Here is a 15,230-nt window from a genome sequence, read left to right as displayed (position 1 = left end):
CAGCTTGAGTCCATTTCCTCTCATCCTGTTGCTTGTTCCTTGGTAGACCAAGCCCCACCTGGCTCCAGGCTCCCCTCAGGGAGCTGCAGCAAGCCAGCAGCTCTCCCCTCAGCCTCCTTCTCTCCAGGCTGAGCACCCCCAGCTCCCTCAGCAGGTTAACTGTCACTTTGGGCACTAACAGCTGCCAGGGGCATAGGGACACACAGCTGGACACCCAACCCTTGCATGGTGCAAGCCCTCAGCCATGCTCAGGGGATGGGCTCTGTGCTCCCCACCAGCCATGGATGGAGCAAAAACTGTGCTTGGCATCACTGGTCCCCAGGAGCCACCTTTGCTGTGCTCCAGGCAGATCCATGGTGGCCTTTGGATGTGACTTGGAGTCGTCTCACCAATGCCTAATGGAGCTGTGGGGGGCAAGAGGCTGGGGCCAGGCTCTGCTCAGTGGTGCCAGGGACAGGCCAAGGAGCAATGGGCACAGAGTGGCAGCCAGGAGGTGCCCTGAGGAGAAAGTTGTTTGGTGTGAGGGAGCAGAGCCCTGGGGCAGGCTGCCCAGAGAGGTTGTGGAGTCTCCTGGTGTGGATCTCCTGGTGTGGAGAGCTTCCAACACCCCTGGCTATTGTGGGTGCCCTGTGGGTGCCCTGCTGGAGCAGGGGCTTGGCCTGGGTGATCTCCAGAGGTCCCTCCCAACCCCACCTGTTTCCAGTCCCCACCACCCTCTGCCCCCAAGAGAAGGATCCTCTCCTCCATCCTCTCCTGGGGGCAGAGGGCACAGCCCTGGGAGCCCCCAGGCTCAGGCACGAACCTGCAGCGGGCACGGCTCAGCGCTGGGCACTGTGCCCTGGTTGAAAGCCATCTCCTGCCGCAGCTGCTCCCCCAGCTGCACAGCACCGGGGACCCGCTGCAGACAAAAGGTTGTTTACCAGGGCCCGCCGCAGCCTCTCCCGGCGCGGCCTCGCTTTAATTAGCCTCATCAAAGCCGGCTGCTCCCTCCTGAAAGGCTCAGGAGATGATTAATTCAGGCGCAGGAAACAGCCACCTCCTGCAGAGCTCCCCCCGCCCCCGGCTCCAGAGGCTCTTTCCTCTCCCCGAGCACCCCACCGCTGCCTCTCCACTGCGCCCCGCTGAGACCTGGGACTCCCTTCTGCCGCGGATGGGCTCCGGGGCCGCAGGGGGCACGCAGGGGGCTGTCCGAGCCCTGCATCTCCAAAGCCCCGAAGCGTTTCCCCTCCCCAGGCACCCGCGGGGAGCTCAGGACCCTCTTTCTGCTGCGGATGGGCCCAGGCTGCCCAAGGGGACCGGGGAGAGGCCAAGCAGGAGCTGGGGGCTCACCCAGCCCCGGCTCTCCCTCCCCATCCCTCCTCTGCTGCATGCTCAGCCCCTGCCCGCTCCAGTCATGGGCATCACTCCACTGCCCACCCACGGATCTGCAGGTGGGATCACCCACCAAAACCCCCAGGGATGGGGGAGCCAAGAGTCCCAGGGGCCTCAAACCCAGCTCCTGCACACAGCCCCTGGGGAGCTGCAGGAGAAGCTCCCCCCCCAGAACGTCCACGCCTGGTCCCCCCTGCAGCCTCCTGCCCTGGGCTGCACCCAGCCCAGCTCAGCTTTGTTAGCTGAGTGTGCAGGGAACAGGGTTTCAAAAGGAAGAAAAAAGCCTTTGGGGAAAGGAGATTGCTGGGGAGGGGGCAGAGCCTTCCTCCCCCTGAGCTGTGCAGCCTGGCTGCGCTCCCAGACCCCCCGGAGGCAGAGACAGCCCAGGGCAGAGCCAGGGCCAGAGGGGCTGTGCTCCCCTCCAGTCCCTTCAGCCAGCCCCAGCCTCCTGGACAAGTGCTGCCCCTCCGAGGAAGGCACAAAGCAAGCCCCCCTCCCCCCTGAGTGCTCTGCTCTCCAGGGGGAGCATCCCCAGCAAGCACCAGCACAGGGCTGCTCTCAGGGCTTTTATTTCAGGCTCCTGAACATCCCTTCCAAAAACATAAATCAAACCATGAGAAGAGGAAGAAGAAACCACCCCAGACCCCAGCAAAACCCAGGAAGCTCTGGCAGGACAGAGGAGCTGCAGCCCCAGAATTAGCTGTCCTGGGAAGGGGGCTCCAGAAGGAGCCCTGCTGATCCCATCCACCCCCACCCCGAGGTGCCTGGCAGGGCTCAGCCAGGCAGAACCAGCCTCAGCCTCCTGCAAAGGACTGCTGCTAGGAAAATGTGTTCCAGGAACAAAGCAACCCCCCCAGCAGGGCCCCAGCTCAGTGCCAGGCTCAGCTCTGCTATGCCAGGAGAGCCAAAGCTGGGCCTGGCAGCTCGGGCAGGTACCCAGCACCCTCCCTCCTACCCCCTTCCCTCACCCACTGCCTGCTCCCAGGGCTTTGTGTGCCCCCCAGCAATGGAGAACACAGCTGCAGGGGCAGAGGGGGCAAGCTGGGGCAGGAATTCAAAGCCTCTCTCCTCTCAAAGCTTTGCTGGTGGTGCCAGTGGGCACAGCCAGGAGGAAAGCTGATCTCAGCTGCTGCCAAGGGCCTGTCCATCACAGCCCCTCACACTGACCAAGCCTGGCTGGGATACACAACAGGAGAAGCCATCCCTGCAGGGGCATCCTGCTCTGCCTGTGGCCTCTGGGGGCTGCTGCAGCTCCCCAGCACAGCAGCAGCAGGAGGCCAGCTCCATCCACAGCTTCACCCACCAACCCCCCCGGGGATGGGGGATCACAAGCCCCAGAGCCACAGCTTGGCTCCAGAGCAGCTCCTGTGAACGTGGGGGGGGATGCAGGAGCCCTGGGGAGAAGCAGGGGATGCTCAGCTGCCCCAGGGCAGCATTCCTCTGCCTTTACCACCACAACCAACCCACCCAGCAGCCACAGCAGGGCCAGCCCAGAGCACAGCAAGACAGCCCACAGCACCCAGGCCAGGCTGCACACCACACAAGGGCAGGAGCACTCCAGCTGGGCACCAACTGCTGGGCACCTGCAGAGAAGCATGGAAAGAAAGGGACCCCCCTGCCTCCCCCTCCTCCTCCTCCTCCGCACAGGGAAGCTTTTACACTGGGAGGTGGCCCCAAGCAGGGAGAAAAGAAATGCTGCTGAGAAGATCCAAGTCCTCTGAGCTGGGAGTGCAGAGGGAGAAGAGCTTCTGCTTGGCTGGAGCTGCTGTGGGCACAGCCATGAGCCCCGGGGGGGGCTCCTCACATGAACATGTCCTCATAGCCCGGGGGGGGGAGGTGGTCAGGATCCGGCCTGCAGAGAAACCAGGAGGGGAGAGCTCAGTCCTGCAGCAGCAGGGATGAGCCAGGAGAGGCAGGGGCAGCCTGCAGGGCAGATGGGCTGCACAGCCAAGCACCTACCTGGATCTGCCAGCTCCCAAGGGGCCGAAGGGGTCAAACCTGGCACCTGGGGGCACAGCTCCTGGGGGCAGCCGGCCTGGGATGCCTGAGGAGGGCTCAGTACCAGGCCGTGGGAAGCCAGAGCGGAGAGGATCCACAATCATTCCCCCACCTCTGCCCCTGGGCAGGGGGAGAGGGAGAGAAGAAGGTGAGAGAGAAGCACACACAGCCCTGTGTGCCAAACCCACCTCTGGGCACCACGGTGCCAGCACACCAGAGCCCAGCACGAGATGGGCACAGAGAAGGAACATCCCTGTCCTGCCTCTGCCCCTCAGAGCCAGCACCACACTGACCCCAGAGCAGCAGAGGCAGCCTCCCTCTTCCCCCTGGCTCCTGCCAGGAACTGTTCAGGGCAGCAGGAAGGGCTGGCAAATCCCAGCTGGCTCTGCCCATTCCCTGTGGGAAGTGCTGGAGCTGCTGGCCCTCACCGTGGGCTCCTGGTCCTGCCCCTGCTCCCTGCCCTCTGCTGTGTGCCAAGAGCTGCTGGACCCAAGCTGCTGCCACCCTCCCCACGCTGCTGCCACCCTCCCCAAGCCGCTGCCACCCTCCCCAAGCCGCTGCCACCCTCCCCAGGCCGCTGCCACCCTCCCCAGGCCGCTGCCACCCTCCCCAAGCTGCTGCCACCCTCCCCAAGCCGCTGCCACCCTGCCCACGCCCCTGCCTGGCACTCATCTGCTGCCCACAGCAGCTCCTCGGAGCTGCCCCATGCTGTGAGGGCCATTACTCATGGCTGGCTTTGTGCAAACTCAGCTGGAGCCTCTGGACACCGCTGCCATCCCAGAGAGTCATTAACAAGGGCGTTAATGAGTTCCATTAGGGCAGGCCGGCTGCCCGGAGCGCCGCGGGGCCAGCCCGGCCCCACAAGCATATGCCTGGGAGTCTGAGTGCGCAGCCCCGGCGCCGGCAGGTGCCAGCACACAGAGCTGCTCCCAGGCACAGCCTCCTTTTGCTCAGAGAGAAGCTGCTGGGGCAGGGCTGGAGGCAGCAGGGAAGCAGGTCCTGTGCTCTCCTCACGCTGCCTGGTCTCCTGCCAGGCTCCAGCCCTCTCCTTCCAGCTGGGCAGGACGTTTTTAGCTGGTCCTTTCCTAGCCAAACCCAGGGAGAACCGGGGCTTGCAAGAGGGGAAAAAATGCGATCCCTGCAGGAGGGTGGTTCCAAAGAGGGCTCCCCTGGGCCACAGGATGCTCTGCAGTGACTCCAAGAGCTGCTCTTTTGTCTGGCTGCGTGCTTTTAACCGGGCTGGAAGATGACAGGTTCCCCTAGCCCAACCCAAACAGAGCCACAGAGCTCTATCTGTGAAGACCAAGCCCTCAGACAGCCTCTGTCTGCCCAGCGCTCCCTGGAGTGCCTCAGCCAGCCAGGAGGCTGACAACCACCACTTGAGGATCTGTGGTCTGGGCTCTGAGCCTCCCCCTCTGCAGCCTGCCTGGGCTGGAGGCACAGCAGCTGGTAACAGTTTCAATGAAAGGCTTACAGTCGCTTAACAGCACATCCAGCTTTGATCTAGCAGAGGAACTGCTGCACCGTCAATGAATGCAAGCTGATTAGGAACCAGGCACAGACTGCAGCCCATCGTCCCTGCAAGAGAGGGGCTCCCAGCACCGCAGAGCAGCCCTGGGGAGGTGCAGCAACTGCCAGTGGGGCCCTGGCTTAACTTGCCCTGAGCAACCAGCCCACCCCTGTCTGCATTTACCACGGATTGGTTTGGGTGGGAAGAGACCTTTAAGGTCAGCCAGTCCAACCCCCCCTGCAGCCCCCAGGGACAGCCCCAAGCAGAGCAGGTTGCTCACAGCCCCACACAGCCTGAGCTGCAGTGGTGCCAGGGAGGGGGCAGCTCCCAGATCTCTGTCAAAGCTCAGTGTCAAACATTTCTCTCTTCTCTCCAGTCTCAATCTCCCTCAAACCATCTCCCCTTGTCCTGTCCCAACAGGCCCTGCACAGAAGTCTGTCCCCAGCTCTCTGCTCAGCCTCTTTGAGCACTGCAAGGCCACCAGGAGGTCTGCCTGGAGCCCTCTCCAGGCTCAACAACCCCAACCCTCAGCCTGGCCTCACCACAGAGGTGCTTCACTGCGTGCCTGAGCCATTCAGCTGTCCCAGAGAAGGTTCCCCAGCCACCCCCACACCCTGTGCACAAGAGCATGGGGTGCTCCCTGGGCACACAAAGCACAACCTCTCCCAGCCACACTCACCCAAGGGGGTCCAGGTCTTCCCCACCAACAGCAAAGGGGCTCAAGGGGGAAGGCCTGAAACAAGGAAGAGAGAGAGATGTTCAGTGAAGATGTGCAGTGAGCAGGAGCAGGCAGGGCAGGGCAGCTCCAGCATGTCCCAGACAGACACAACAGCAGTCCTGCTTCTAGGCCTGTGAGGACACTGTGGTGGTGAGCCCACAGCCACCTCTCACCTCCCCTCACCTCTACCATGTGCCAGTGAAATGGTTTCAGAGCTCTGCCCAGCTCCTGCCTGCCTGCCCAGGCCTTGCCCAGGAGCAGCTCACACCCTGAGCACCAGCACACAGCAGTGAGGAGCTCATCTGCCACCTCTGGGGGACAGCTGGGCACAAAGGGGCCAGGGAGGGGTGGTGAAGTGGGTGCCATCTGTCCCCTCTGCCCAGCTTTGCCAGCAGAAGGTATCACAGAATCTCAGCATGGTTTGGGTTGCAAAAGACCTTGAAGGTCATGGAGCCCAACCCTGACCCCAGCACTGCCAGGGCACCCCCAAACCATGGCCCTCAGCACCAAAGCTCTGAAACCCCTGCAGGGATGGGGCCTGCACCTCTGCCCTGGGCAGCCTGGGCCAGGCCTGGGCAGCCCTCAAGGGGCAGAACCATTCCTCATGGCCAACCCGAACCTGCCCTGGGGCAGCCTGAGGCTGGTTCCTCTTGTGCTGTGGCTGGTGCAAGATGGGGAGCAGAGGTGATGGAGAGCTGTCAGGTCCCTGTGGCAGGTGAGAGAGGACCAGCAGCAGCAGGCAGAGCTCCTCACTCACCAGGCTGGCGCCCTGGGGCCCGCCGGCTGCCGCGCAGGGAGCCGCAGGGGGGCTGCATCCCGGAGCAGGTCAGGATCCTTCCCCTCAGCCTCTGGCTCCCTTCTGGCTTTCTCTGAGGGGGCTCCCAGGGGGGCAACGATGCCTGAAGAGATCCTTGTCCTCAGCTCCTCCGTGTTCCTGTACAGCCTGCAGTGAGGAGGGGCAAGGCATGGGCTGGGAAGGCCACAGCACCAGGGGGGAGTGCTGGACAGGCTGAGGGCGTGAGCAGGGCAGAGAGGAGGCCAAAGCATCCCTGGCACAAACTGTGCCCCCAGCCAGCAGCACAGAGGGGACAGGAAAGGCTGACAGCACACAGGGGCAACAAAGCCCTCCCCACACAGGGTGCCACCCAGCCCAGCAGACTCCCTTGTGCTGTGGCCACATCCCAAGCAGTCTGCACTGGAGGAACCCCCAGGGGGTGGCCACCAGGAGCCTGGGAGGGGGCTGAAGCACCCCTGGGCACTGCCCACCCAGCACAGACAGGCAGGCACTGCTCTGGAAATAAACCTGCTGGGCCCTTCCTGGGTGAGGAGCCTCTTCCTTGGGCTCCAACCCACCATCCCACACCCCTTAAACCTCTCTGGCCTGCCAGCAGTGCAGAGGGAGGTGGGGAGGGAGCTGTGGCTGCGTCTCAGGGCTGGCTGGGCTGTTCCCTCTGTTTGCACTGCGAGGAAAGGTCCCCAGGCTCCTCCCAGCCTGGCCTCTGCCCCCTGCCCGTGCTGGTGGGGCATCTTCTCCTGCAGAAAATACCAGGGTACTGAGATTACTTGTGGAAATCATCCAGGTGCTCTGGGTTGATGTAGTCAGCCACTGTCAAGGTCACATCTGCCACCTTCTGAGAACTGAGGTCCTGGCAACAGACAGGTGAAGCACGGAGTGAGCAGCCCAGCAAAGCTGGGGTGAGGGAAGGAGCAGGTACAACCACAGCTGGGGCATTGGGACACAAGGAATGGGCTCAGCTGCCTCCTGCCACATCCCTCTGCTGGGCCTGAAGCCCCCAGGAGCAAACTCCAACGCAGAGCAAGGCTCTTCCTGCTCCCTTCCCCAGCCTGGGCTGCAAAGGTGAAAGGCTGAGCAAAACCACCTCAGCCAGGGGCTTGTTTTGGGCAGGAGACCTGCAGAAGAGTCCTGGGCTGGGAAAGGGCTGGGAATGGGGCAACTCTCGGGCCAGAGTGTGCAAAGTAAACTACATCACTGCCTCAGGCTGGGTCACTCTTCCTGCTGCACAGGCAGCTCCCAACGTCCCCCTGGGGTCTGCCCCATCCTGAGGGACTGCTGCAAACCACAACAAGGAACAGCAAACATTTGAGAAAGAGCCTTTGCTGCTCTGTGCAGACCCCAAACCCCCCAGGGACCAGCCTGGCTGCTCACCATGACGTTGAGGATCATGCTGTCTTCCACAGTGATGGCCTTCAGCAGCAGCTCATGGGCATCATCCTGGGACTTGTAGCGCAGGGTATAGACCTCCTTGTTGGCTGACCAGCCAGCAGGCAGCAGCTCTGACTTCCTTTCATCAGGACCCGGCTGCAACAGGACAGACCTGCACTCCCAACACTGTCCCCTCGGCACCACACCAGACTCTCAACCCCTGGGTTAGCACCAGCCTCAGACTGGCCTCCTCCCTGCTATTGCAGCCCCCCCGAGCCCTGGGACCCCCCCATGGCGCTGTATTTCCTCCCCAGCACTGTGCTGGACACTCCTCACTTCGGTATGGGTTTGCTCCTTGCTGGGATCACAGCAACTCCACCAGCACTAAGACACCACACTGGCACCCCCCTGGCATCCCCCAGGCACACAGCTCCCCTCCACGGCAAGCCCCAGGCAGCACTGAGGCTGCTCAGATCCCGCACCGACCCCGCACCGACCCAGCACCGACCCCGCACCGACCCAGCACCGACCCAGCACCGACCCAGCACCGACCCAGCTGTCCCCAGGCCAGGCTGGAGGTGGCTGTGAGCAACCTGCTGTGGTGTGAGGTGTCCCTGCCCATGGCAGGGGGTTGGAGCTGGCTGAGCCTTGAGCTCCCTTCCAGCCCTGACAGTTCTATGATCTAAGACTCGATGATCTCCAGAGGTCCCTTCCAGCCCTGACAGCTCCATGAGGCTCCGGCAGCGCCAGCGCCGCCCGGCCTGCCCCTGCCCCTCCCCCGCCCAGCCGCGGGCAGCGCACGCCGGGCTCGGGCGAGCGGCGGCGGCGAGCGGCGCTAGGCAAGGCCGGGGCTCGGCCGCGGCCTCCGCGGGGCAGCAGCCCGCAGCAGCCCGGGGGAGCCCAGCCCGGGCCGGGCCGTACCTGGTCGCCGGCGCCGAGGCAGCGGTAGCCGTGCTGGATGAGCTCCCAGTGCAGGGCGCAGACCAAGGCGTCCTGCGGGCGGGCCAGGGCCGGCCGTGCCCAGGCGTGCAGCAGCTCCAGCCCCGCCATGGCCTCTGCGCTGCGCTGAGCTCCGCTGCGCTGCGCTGCGAGCAGGCGCGGCCGGGGCGCCCGCGGGGCAGCAGGGCACGGGCAGGGCGCGGGCAGGGCACGGGCAGCGCCTGCGAGCCGGGCAGCCCCTCCGAGCCGGGCAGCGCCTCCGAGCCGGGCACCCCCTCCGAGCCGGGCAGCCCCTCCGAGCCGGGCAGGGCCACCGAGCCGGGCAGCGCCTCCGAGCCGGGCAGAGCCTCCGGCAGTGCCTGCGAGCCGGGCAGCGCCACCGAGCCGGGCAGCGCCTCCGAGCCGGGCAGCCCCTCCGAGCCGGGCAGAGCCTCCGGCAGTGCCTGCGAGCCGGGCAGCGCCACCGAGCCGGGCAGCGCCTCCGAGCCGGGCAGCCCCTCCGAGCCGGGCAGCCCCTCCGAGCCGGGCAGCGCCACCGAGCCGGGCAGCGCCTCCGAGCCGGGCAGCCCCTCCGAGCCGGGCAGCCCCTCCGAGCCGGGCAGCGCCACCGAGCCGGGCAGCGCCACCGAGCCGGGCAGCCCCTCCGAGCCGGGCAGCCCCTCCGAGCCGGGCAGCGCCACCGAGCCGGGCAGAGCCTCCGAGCCGGGCAGCGCCCCCGAGCCGGGCAGCGCCCCCGAGCCGGGCAGCGCCCCCGAGCCGGGCAGCGCCTCCGAGCCGGGCAGCGCCTGCGAGCCGGGCAGCGCCTCCGGCAGTGCCTCCGAGCCGGGCAGCGCCACCGAGCCGGGCAGCGCCTCCGAGCCGGGCAGCGCCCCCGAGCCGGGCAGCGCCTCCGAGCCGGGCAGCGCCTGCGAGCCGGGCAGCGCCTCCGAGCCGGGCAGCGCCTGCGAGCCGGGCAGCCCCTCCGAGCCGGGCAGCGCCACCGAGCCGGGCAGCGCCTCCGAGCCGGGCAGCGCCTGCGAGCCGGGCAGCGCCTGCGAGCCGGGCAGCGCCTGCGAGCCGGGCAGCGCCTCCGGCAGTGCCTCCGAGCCGGGCAGCGCCACCGAGCCGGGCAGCGCCTCCGAGCCGGGCAGCGCCTGCGAGCCGGGCAGCGCCTCCGAGCCGGGCAGCGCCTGCGAGCCGGGCAGCCCCTCCGAGCCGGGCAGCGCCACCGAGCCGGGCAGCGCCTCCGAGCCGGGCAGCGCCTGCGAGCCGGGCAGCGCCCCCGAGCCGGGCAGCGCCTGCGAGCCGGGCAGCGCCTCCGGCAGTGCCTCCGAGCCGGGCAGCGCCACCGAGCCGGGCAGCGCCTCCGGCAATGCCTGCGAGCCGGGCAGCCCCTCCGAGCCGGGCAGCCCCTCCGAGCCGGGCAGCCCGGGCCCGGGCCGGGGCTCAGTAGAGGGCTCTCGGCCCCTGCGCAGGACGCCGCCGGGAGTCGGCCCCGGGGGGCTGCGGCGGGATCCCTGCTCCTGCCCTCGGCTCTTCCTCGGCAGCTGGAAAGGCGTCAGAGCCGCAGGCAGGGGCATGGGAGACACAGAACGGTTGTGGCTGGAAGGGACCCTAGGGAGCAGAGTACAAGCCTTACCCCAGCACCACCGAACCCTGACCCTCAGCACCACCGAACCCTGACCCCCAGCACCACCAAACCCTGGCCCCCAGCACCACCGAACCCTGGCCCCCAGCACCACATATGCACAGCTCTGACACCCCTCCAGGCATGGGGCCTCCACCACTGCCCTGGGACAGCCCTTGACAACCCTCAGGGGGCAGAAATTATTCTTCAAGTCCAACCTAAACCTCTCCTGGGGCAACTTGAGGCCATTCCCTCTTGTCCTGTCTCTTGTTCCTTGGGGGAAGAAAACAACCTCTCCCTGGCTCCAGCCTCCTCTCAGGGAGCTGCAGGGAGCCAGAAGCTCTCCCCTCAGCCTCCTTCACCCCAGGCTGAGCACCCCCAGCTCCCTCAGCTGCTCCTCCCCAGCCCTGCTCTCCAGACCCTTCCCCAGCTTCCCTGCCCTTCTTTTGTGCCACTCCAGCCCCTCAGTGTCCTTCTTGGAGCGCGGGGGTCTGTGTGTGCTACCAGAAGAAGCCTTTTCCCTGGGACAGAAGGGATTAAAGCACTGAAGAGCCATCAATGGGTTTATTTTGTTCCTCCCACAGCTCCTTTCTCTGGGTCAGACTCTTCCCCAGCAAAGGCTGGCAGTCCTGGATCTGTTTGGATGAGAACAGTCAGCCACCAGAGTAATCTCTCCAGGGAATGAGTGGAGTTCCCAACATGGCACAGATGGGCAGGGTGCTGAGCCAGCTCGTCTAAACTGGGCTTTCCCCAAGGCAGGCTGGACCTGATTTGACCATCAGAAAGCTGGGGACAGACTTCTGAGCAGGGCCTATTGGGACAGGACAAGGGGAGGTGGTTTGAACTCAAGCAGGGAGATTGAGACTGGAGGGAAGAGAGAAATGTTTGCCACTGAGGGTGGGGAGAGCCTGGCCCAGGCTGCCCAGAGAGCTGGGAGCTGCCCCATGCCTGGCACCACTGCAGCTCAGGTTGTTTGGGGCTGGGAGCAACCTGCTCTGGTTGGGGCTGTCCCTGGGGGCTGCAGGGGGTTGGACTGGATGAGCTTGAAAGGTCCCTTCCAACCCAGACCAGCCTGGGGTTCTATGGCTCTGTGATCCTTGAGGTCCCTTCCAACCTGGTGCTTGATGATTCTGTGCTTCAATGACCATCAGCTGCTTTCCCAATCCCAGCTCCAGCTCCTTGGGGACACTCATCTTGACTTCATTATGCGTCAATTAATTAACTCACACTGTTCTCTCTTTCCATTTCCACCCCCCCTCGAGAAGTCACCGAGGCTGAACCATCAACCGCAGCCCGGCAGACCTGCCCTGCCCAGCAGCCCCCACGGCTCGGCGCTGCCCCTTGGCACCGCTGCTCGCCGGGGAGCCGCTGCCCCCCACCACCAGCCCGGCTCCACCGAAAACCTCCGAGGCTGCAGAGCTGCCTGGGACCCAGGCCGGGGAAAGCTCAGCGGGGAAAGCCACCGCCGATTTTCCACAGGGTTGGCATCGCAGCATGGGAGCTCCGGCGAGGGAGGCATCGGATGGGGATGGGAGGAGAACAGCAGGAAATGCCTCAGCCGGAGCTTTTCCAGCGCCGAGCTTGTGACTGAGAGCGGCAGGCAGCGTTTCCGCCCCGCGGCTCGGTGCCGGCGGGGAGCAGCGGCGGCCGCGGGCGCTGGCGGCTCCGCCTTTCACTTTCCCGGCGCAGCAGCCTGCCCGTGGGTGGGCGAGGCGGGCACCGGTAGCTTTGTTTGGATGCCTCCTCCCCAGGCAGAGCTGGAAATCCTGGGTCCTGGAAATCCATGCTCCAGGAACCTGGTCCTAAGTCGTGTGTCCCGGCGGATAGCGCGGGGGCCCGGGACCCGGCGCAGGTGCTGGAGCGCGGTGGGCGTTTGGGATCGGAGCCAGCAGTGCCTCTGTGGGGTGAAAGGCAGCAGGGATTGCACAGGAGCTCCTCTGAGTCCCGACTGAGCTTTGGTTTTGCCGTCCAGCTTGCTCCCTGTTCACCTACCCTCTGCCACCCAGCCTCTCCCCACGAGCTCCCATCCAGCTACCAGCTCGTCCTCCCCTGGCCCCCCCACCTCAACTCACATTCCCCATCTCATGCTCCAGACCACACATGAGGAGCGACTGTTGGTGCCAGATCCCTCCTGACCCGAGCAGCCCCTCCATGGGCACAGCGTGGGGGGTGAAGCAAGATGCCTCCATTCCCCCCCTTGCCACAGGACCCTTCGGGGTACCTGAGCCCATGGCTCCCAGGCTGGCTGCCACGACATCAAAGCTCCTTTCCCAGTGCCTCCCCACTCCAGCCCAGCTCCCCTTTGGCTCCTTCCTCTGCTCCAGTGTCTCCCTCGCTCTCTGTGGCTCGTTGATGATGAAAACCACTGGCCACATGAAAGCAGCTCCCCTGATGGGAGTGAGGGGCCCACAGGCCGTGTGGGAGGTAGGAGATGGCACAGCCCTGGCTGGGGTGCAGCGGCCAAGTCATGAAGGAGGTGACAAGGACTGCAGAGCCAGCTCAGTAGGGCTGCAAAGCAAGGGCGTCATGGTGGCTCCTGGGCATCTTGGTGCCATCTTCAGAGCAGCCTCTTCCTCTTTGTAGGCTACCAGGGCAAAGCTGGGAGTGTGAGCCATGGTGGGAGGGCCAAAGGAAGCCCCCAGACACCTTGCACATGTCAGTGAGGGTTGGTGCCCAGCTCTTGCAGCACCCCCTCCTGCCCGGGGAAGCACAGAGGAAGCTGCATGTGGCCTTTTCCCTGCCTCTTGTACCCAAGAATGGGATCCTTGGGGCCATGCATCCCCTGGAGAGCTGCTCCACACAGGAGAGGGGCTGGGGGTGGTGGATTTGCCCCTCGCTAGAAGGGCATCGAGATTCTGGAGCTGGTCCAGAGAAGGGCAATGAAGCTGGGGAAGGGTCTGGAGAGCAGGGCTGGGGAGGAGCAGCTGAGGGAGCTGGGGGTGCTCAGCCTGGGGAAGAGGAGGCTGAGGGGAGACCTTCTGGCTCTCTGCAGCTCCCTGAAAGGAGGTTGGGATCAGGTGGGAGTTGGTCTCTTCCCCCAAGGAACAAGAGACAGGACAAGAGGAAATGGTCTCAAGTTGCCCCAGGGGAGGTTCAGGTTGGAGATTAGGAACAATTTCTTTCCTACAAGAGTGGTCAGGGACTGGCCCAGGCTGCCCAGGGAGGTGGTGGAGTCCCCAGCCCTGGAGGGGTTCAAGAACCCTGTGGCCATGGCACTTGGGGCCAGGGTTTGGTGGCCATGGTGGTGCTGGGCTGAGGGCTGGACTGGACGACCTTGCAGAGCTCTCCCAGCCCAAAGCCCTCCATGTTTCCCCTCTCCCAGGGGAGGCAGTGCCTGGTGCTGGGAGCAGGTAGGGAGCTGCATCCGCTGGGGTCTGCTCCGTCACACAAACCACAGCCTCCCCTGACCTTCATAGTTTCCCTCTGCCTCACCGTTGCTGGTGGGTGCAGGCTCTGCAGTGTTGTAACGAGCAGGAAAGGAAACATTTCCCAACCGCCCGCCCCGCTGGCAGCCCTGAGCCCTCAGTCTGGGAGCAGCAGCTGGCACGGCTGGGGCAGCTGCCTCCCCCCCTGCCAGGCTGTGCCACACACACCAGCCGTGGCCCAGCGCCCCACGGGAGAAGGCAGCCGTGGATAATCCCTGCCTGATGTTCTGACTGCTGCTGTCTGAGAGCTTCATCCCTCCTGAGGGCTCAGGGTCTTGCTGCTCCTCTCCCCTGGGTGGGGAAGCCCATGGGCATCACCTTGCCTGGGCACCGGAGGGTGGCACCGTGGTGTTTCCTGGCACTGCTGGGCCCGTGTCTCCAAGCTACCTGTGCTGCCCTGGGCAGGCAGTGATTTCCCAGCTGGAGGGAAGGAAGAGATCCCTGCTGCAGAGCAGGAGAGCCAGCAGCGCCGGGCAGCCTCCTCCATGCTCTGCTGCCCAGGGCTTGTTGGCACAGGAGAAGCCACCTGAAAGGAAGCAGAACCACCGTGCCAAGGGACACTGGGTGGGACAGGGCATTGGTGGCTCCTGGAATGGGCTTCACCCCTCACTTTCACAACTGCCTTGAGAGGGGAGGTAGTCACTCCATGAAAATTTGGCCTCCTCTTCATTCCCCCCAAACTGAGTCCCAGGGAAAGATGACACCAAGGCAGGAGAAAGGGGATGAAATTCAAACCACATGCGGGTGGGCTGGCTGCAGGAGCAGGAACAGGCACTGGGACACTTCTCCAGGCCAACCCTAAAGTCAATTAGCACTTTGAGGGCTCCAAACATGCTGCAGAGGCTGCTCATCGAGCAGGAGCCATCCCTGCTCCGAGGGAGGCTGCCAAGAGGGCTTGAAAAAGGATGAGGAAACCCAGAGCCCCCCTGCTTCCCAGAAACACCTCTCACACAGCTCTGCTGTGGAAACCTTGCTTGCAGGGAGCAAACACAGCCATGACTCATCAGCTGCAGGCAGCTGAACTCAATTCTTCAGAGGTCAACACGGTCAAAGCCTGAGGAGTTTTAGGCTCCTGCACTCTCCCCTTTTGTCTGCCTTAGCTCAGGGGATGCCCAACATGTAGAATGGTAGGGGCTGGAAGGGACCTCTGGAGATCACCCAGCCCCCTGCCTGCCAAAGCAGAGTCACCTAGGACAGGCCACAGTGAAACACATCTGGATGGGTCCTGAAAGCCTCCAGGGGAAACTCCATGACCCCTCTGGGCAGCCTGCTCCAGGGCTCTGCACCCTCACAGCAAAGAAGCTTCTTCTCATGTCGAGGTGAAACTTTCTGGGTTCCAGTGTGCACCCACTGCCCCTTGTCCTGTCACTGGGGACCACTGAACAGGGCCTTGGGAATGGTTTAATGGGACCTGTGCCATCCAGAGCCCCCCACACCCTCCTGAGGAGCAGTGGTGATAGAGAAACTGCGGCACAGAGGGCTTGAACTGGAGGGCAACA

General features: G+C 64.6%; 1 protein-coding gene across 1 annotated transcript; it reads right to left on the bottom strand.

Annotated features, from left to right (window-relative positions):
- Positions 1-1,924: 1,924 nt before the first annotated feature.
- PSMF1 (proteasome inhibitor subunit 1) lies at positions 1,925-8,830 on the bottom strand. The gene is made up of 7 exons (XM_068150296.1): positions 8,683-8,830; positions 7,765-7,917; positions 7,161-7,243; positions 6,355-6,540; positions 5,559-5,612; positions 3,331-3,489; positions 1,925-3,223 (listed from the first exon to the last, which is right to left on the bottom strand). Exons 1-7 carry the CDS (start codon positions 8,809-8,811, stop codon positions 3,172-3,174), a joined length of 816 nt encoding a protein of 271 aa, XP_068006397.1. The 5' UTR covers positions 8,812-8,830; the 3' UTR covers positions 1,925-3,171.
- Positions 8,831-15,230: the final 6,400 nt, after the last annotated feature.

The sequence above is a fragment of the Melanerpes formicivorus genome, unplaced genomic scaffold, assembly GCF_026170545.1.
Source record: "Melanerpes formicivorus ecotype bairdi unplaced genomic scaffold, bMelFor1.0.p_v2 SCAF_19, whole genome shotgun sequence".
NCBI lineage: Eukaryota > Metazoa > Chordata > Aves > Piciformes > Picidae > Melanerpes > Melanerpes formicivorus.
The sequence above is the reverse complement of the archived record's forward strand: the minus strand, read 5'-3'. Positions and strand labels throughout refer to the sequence as shown.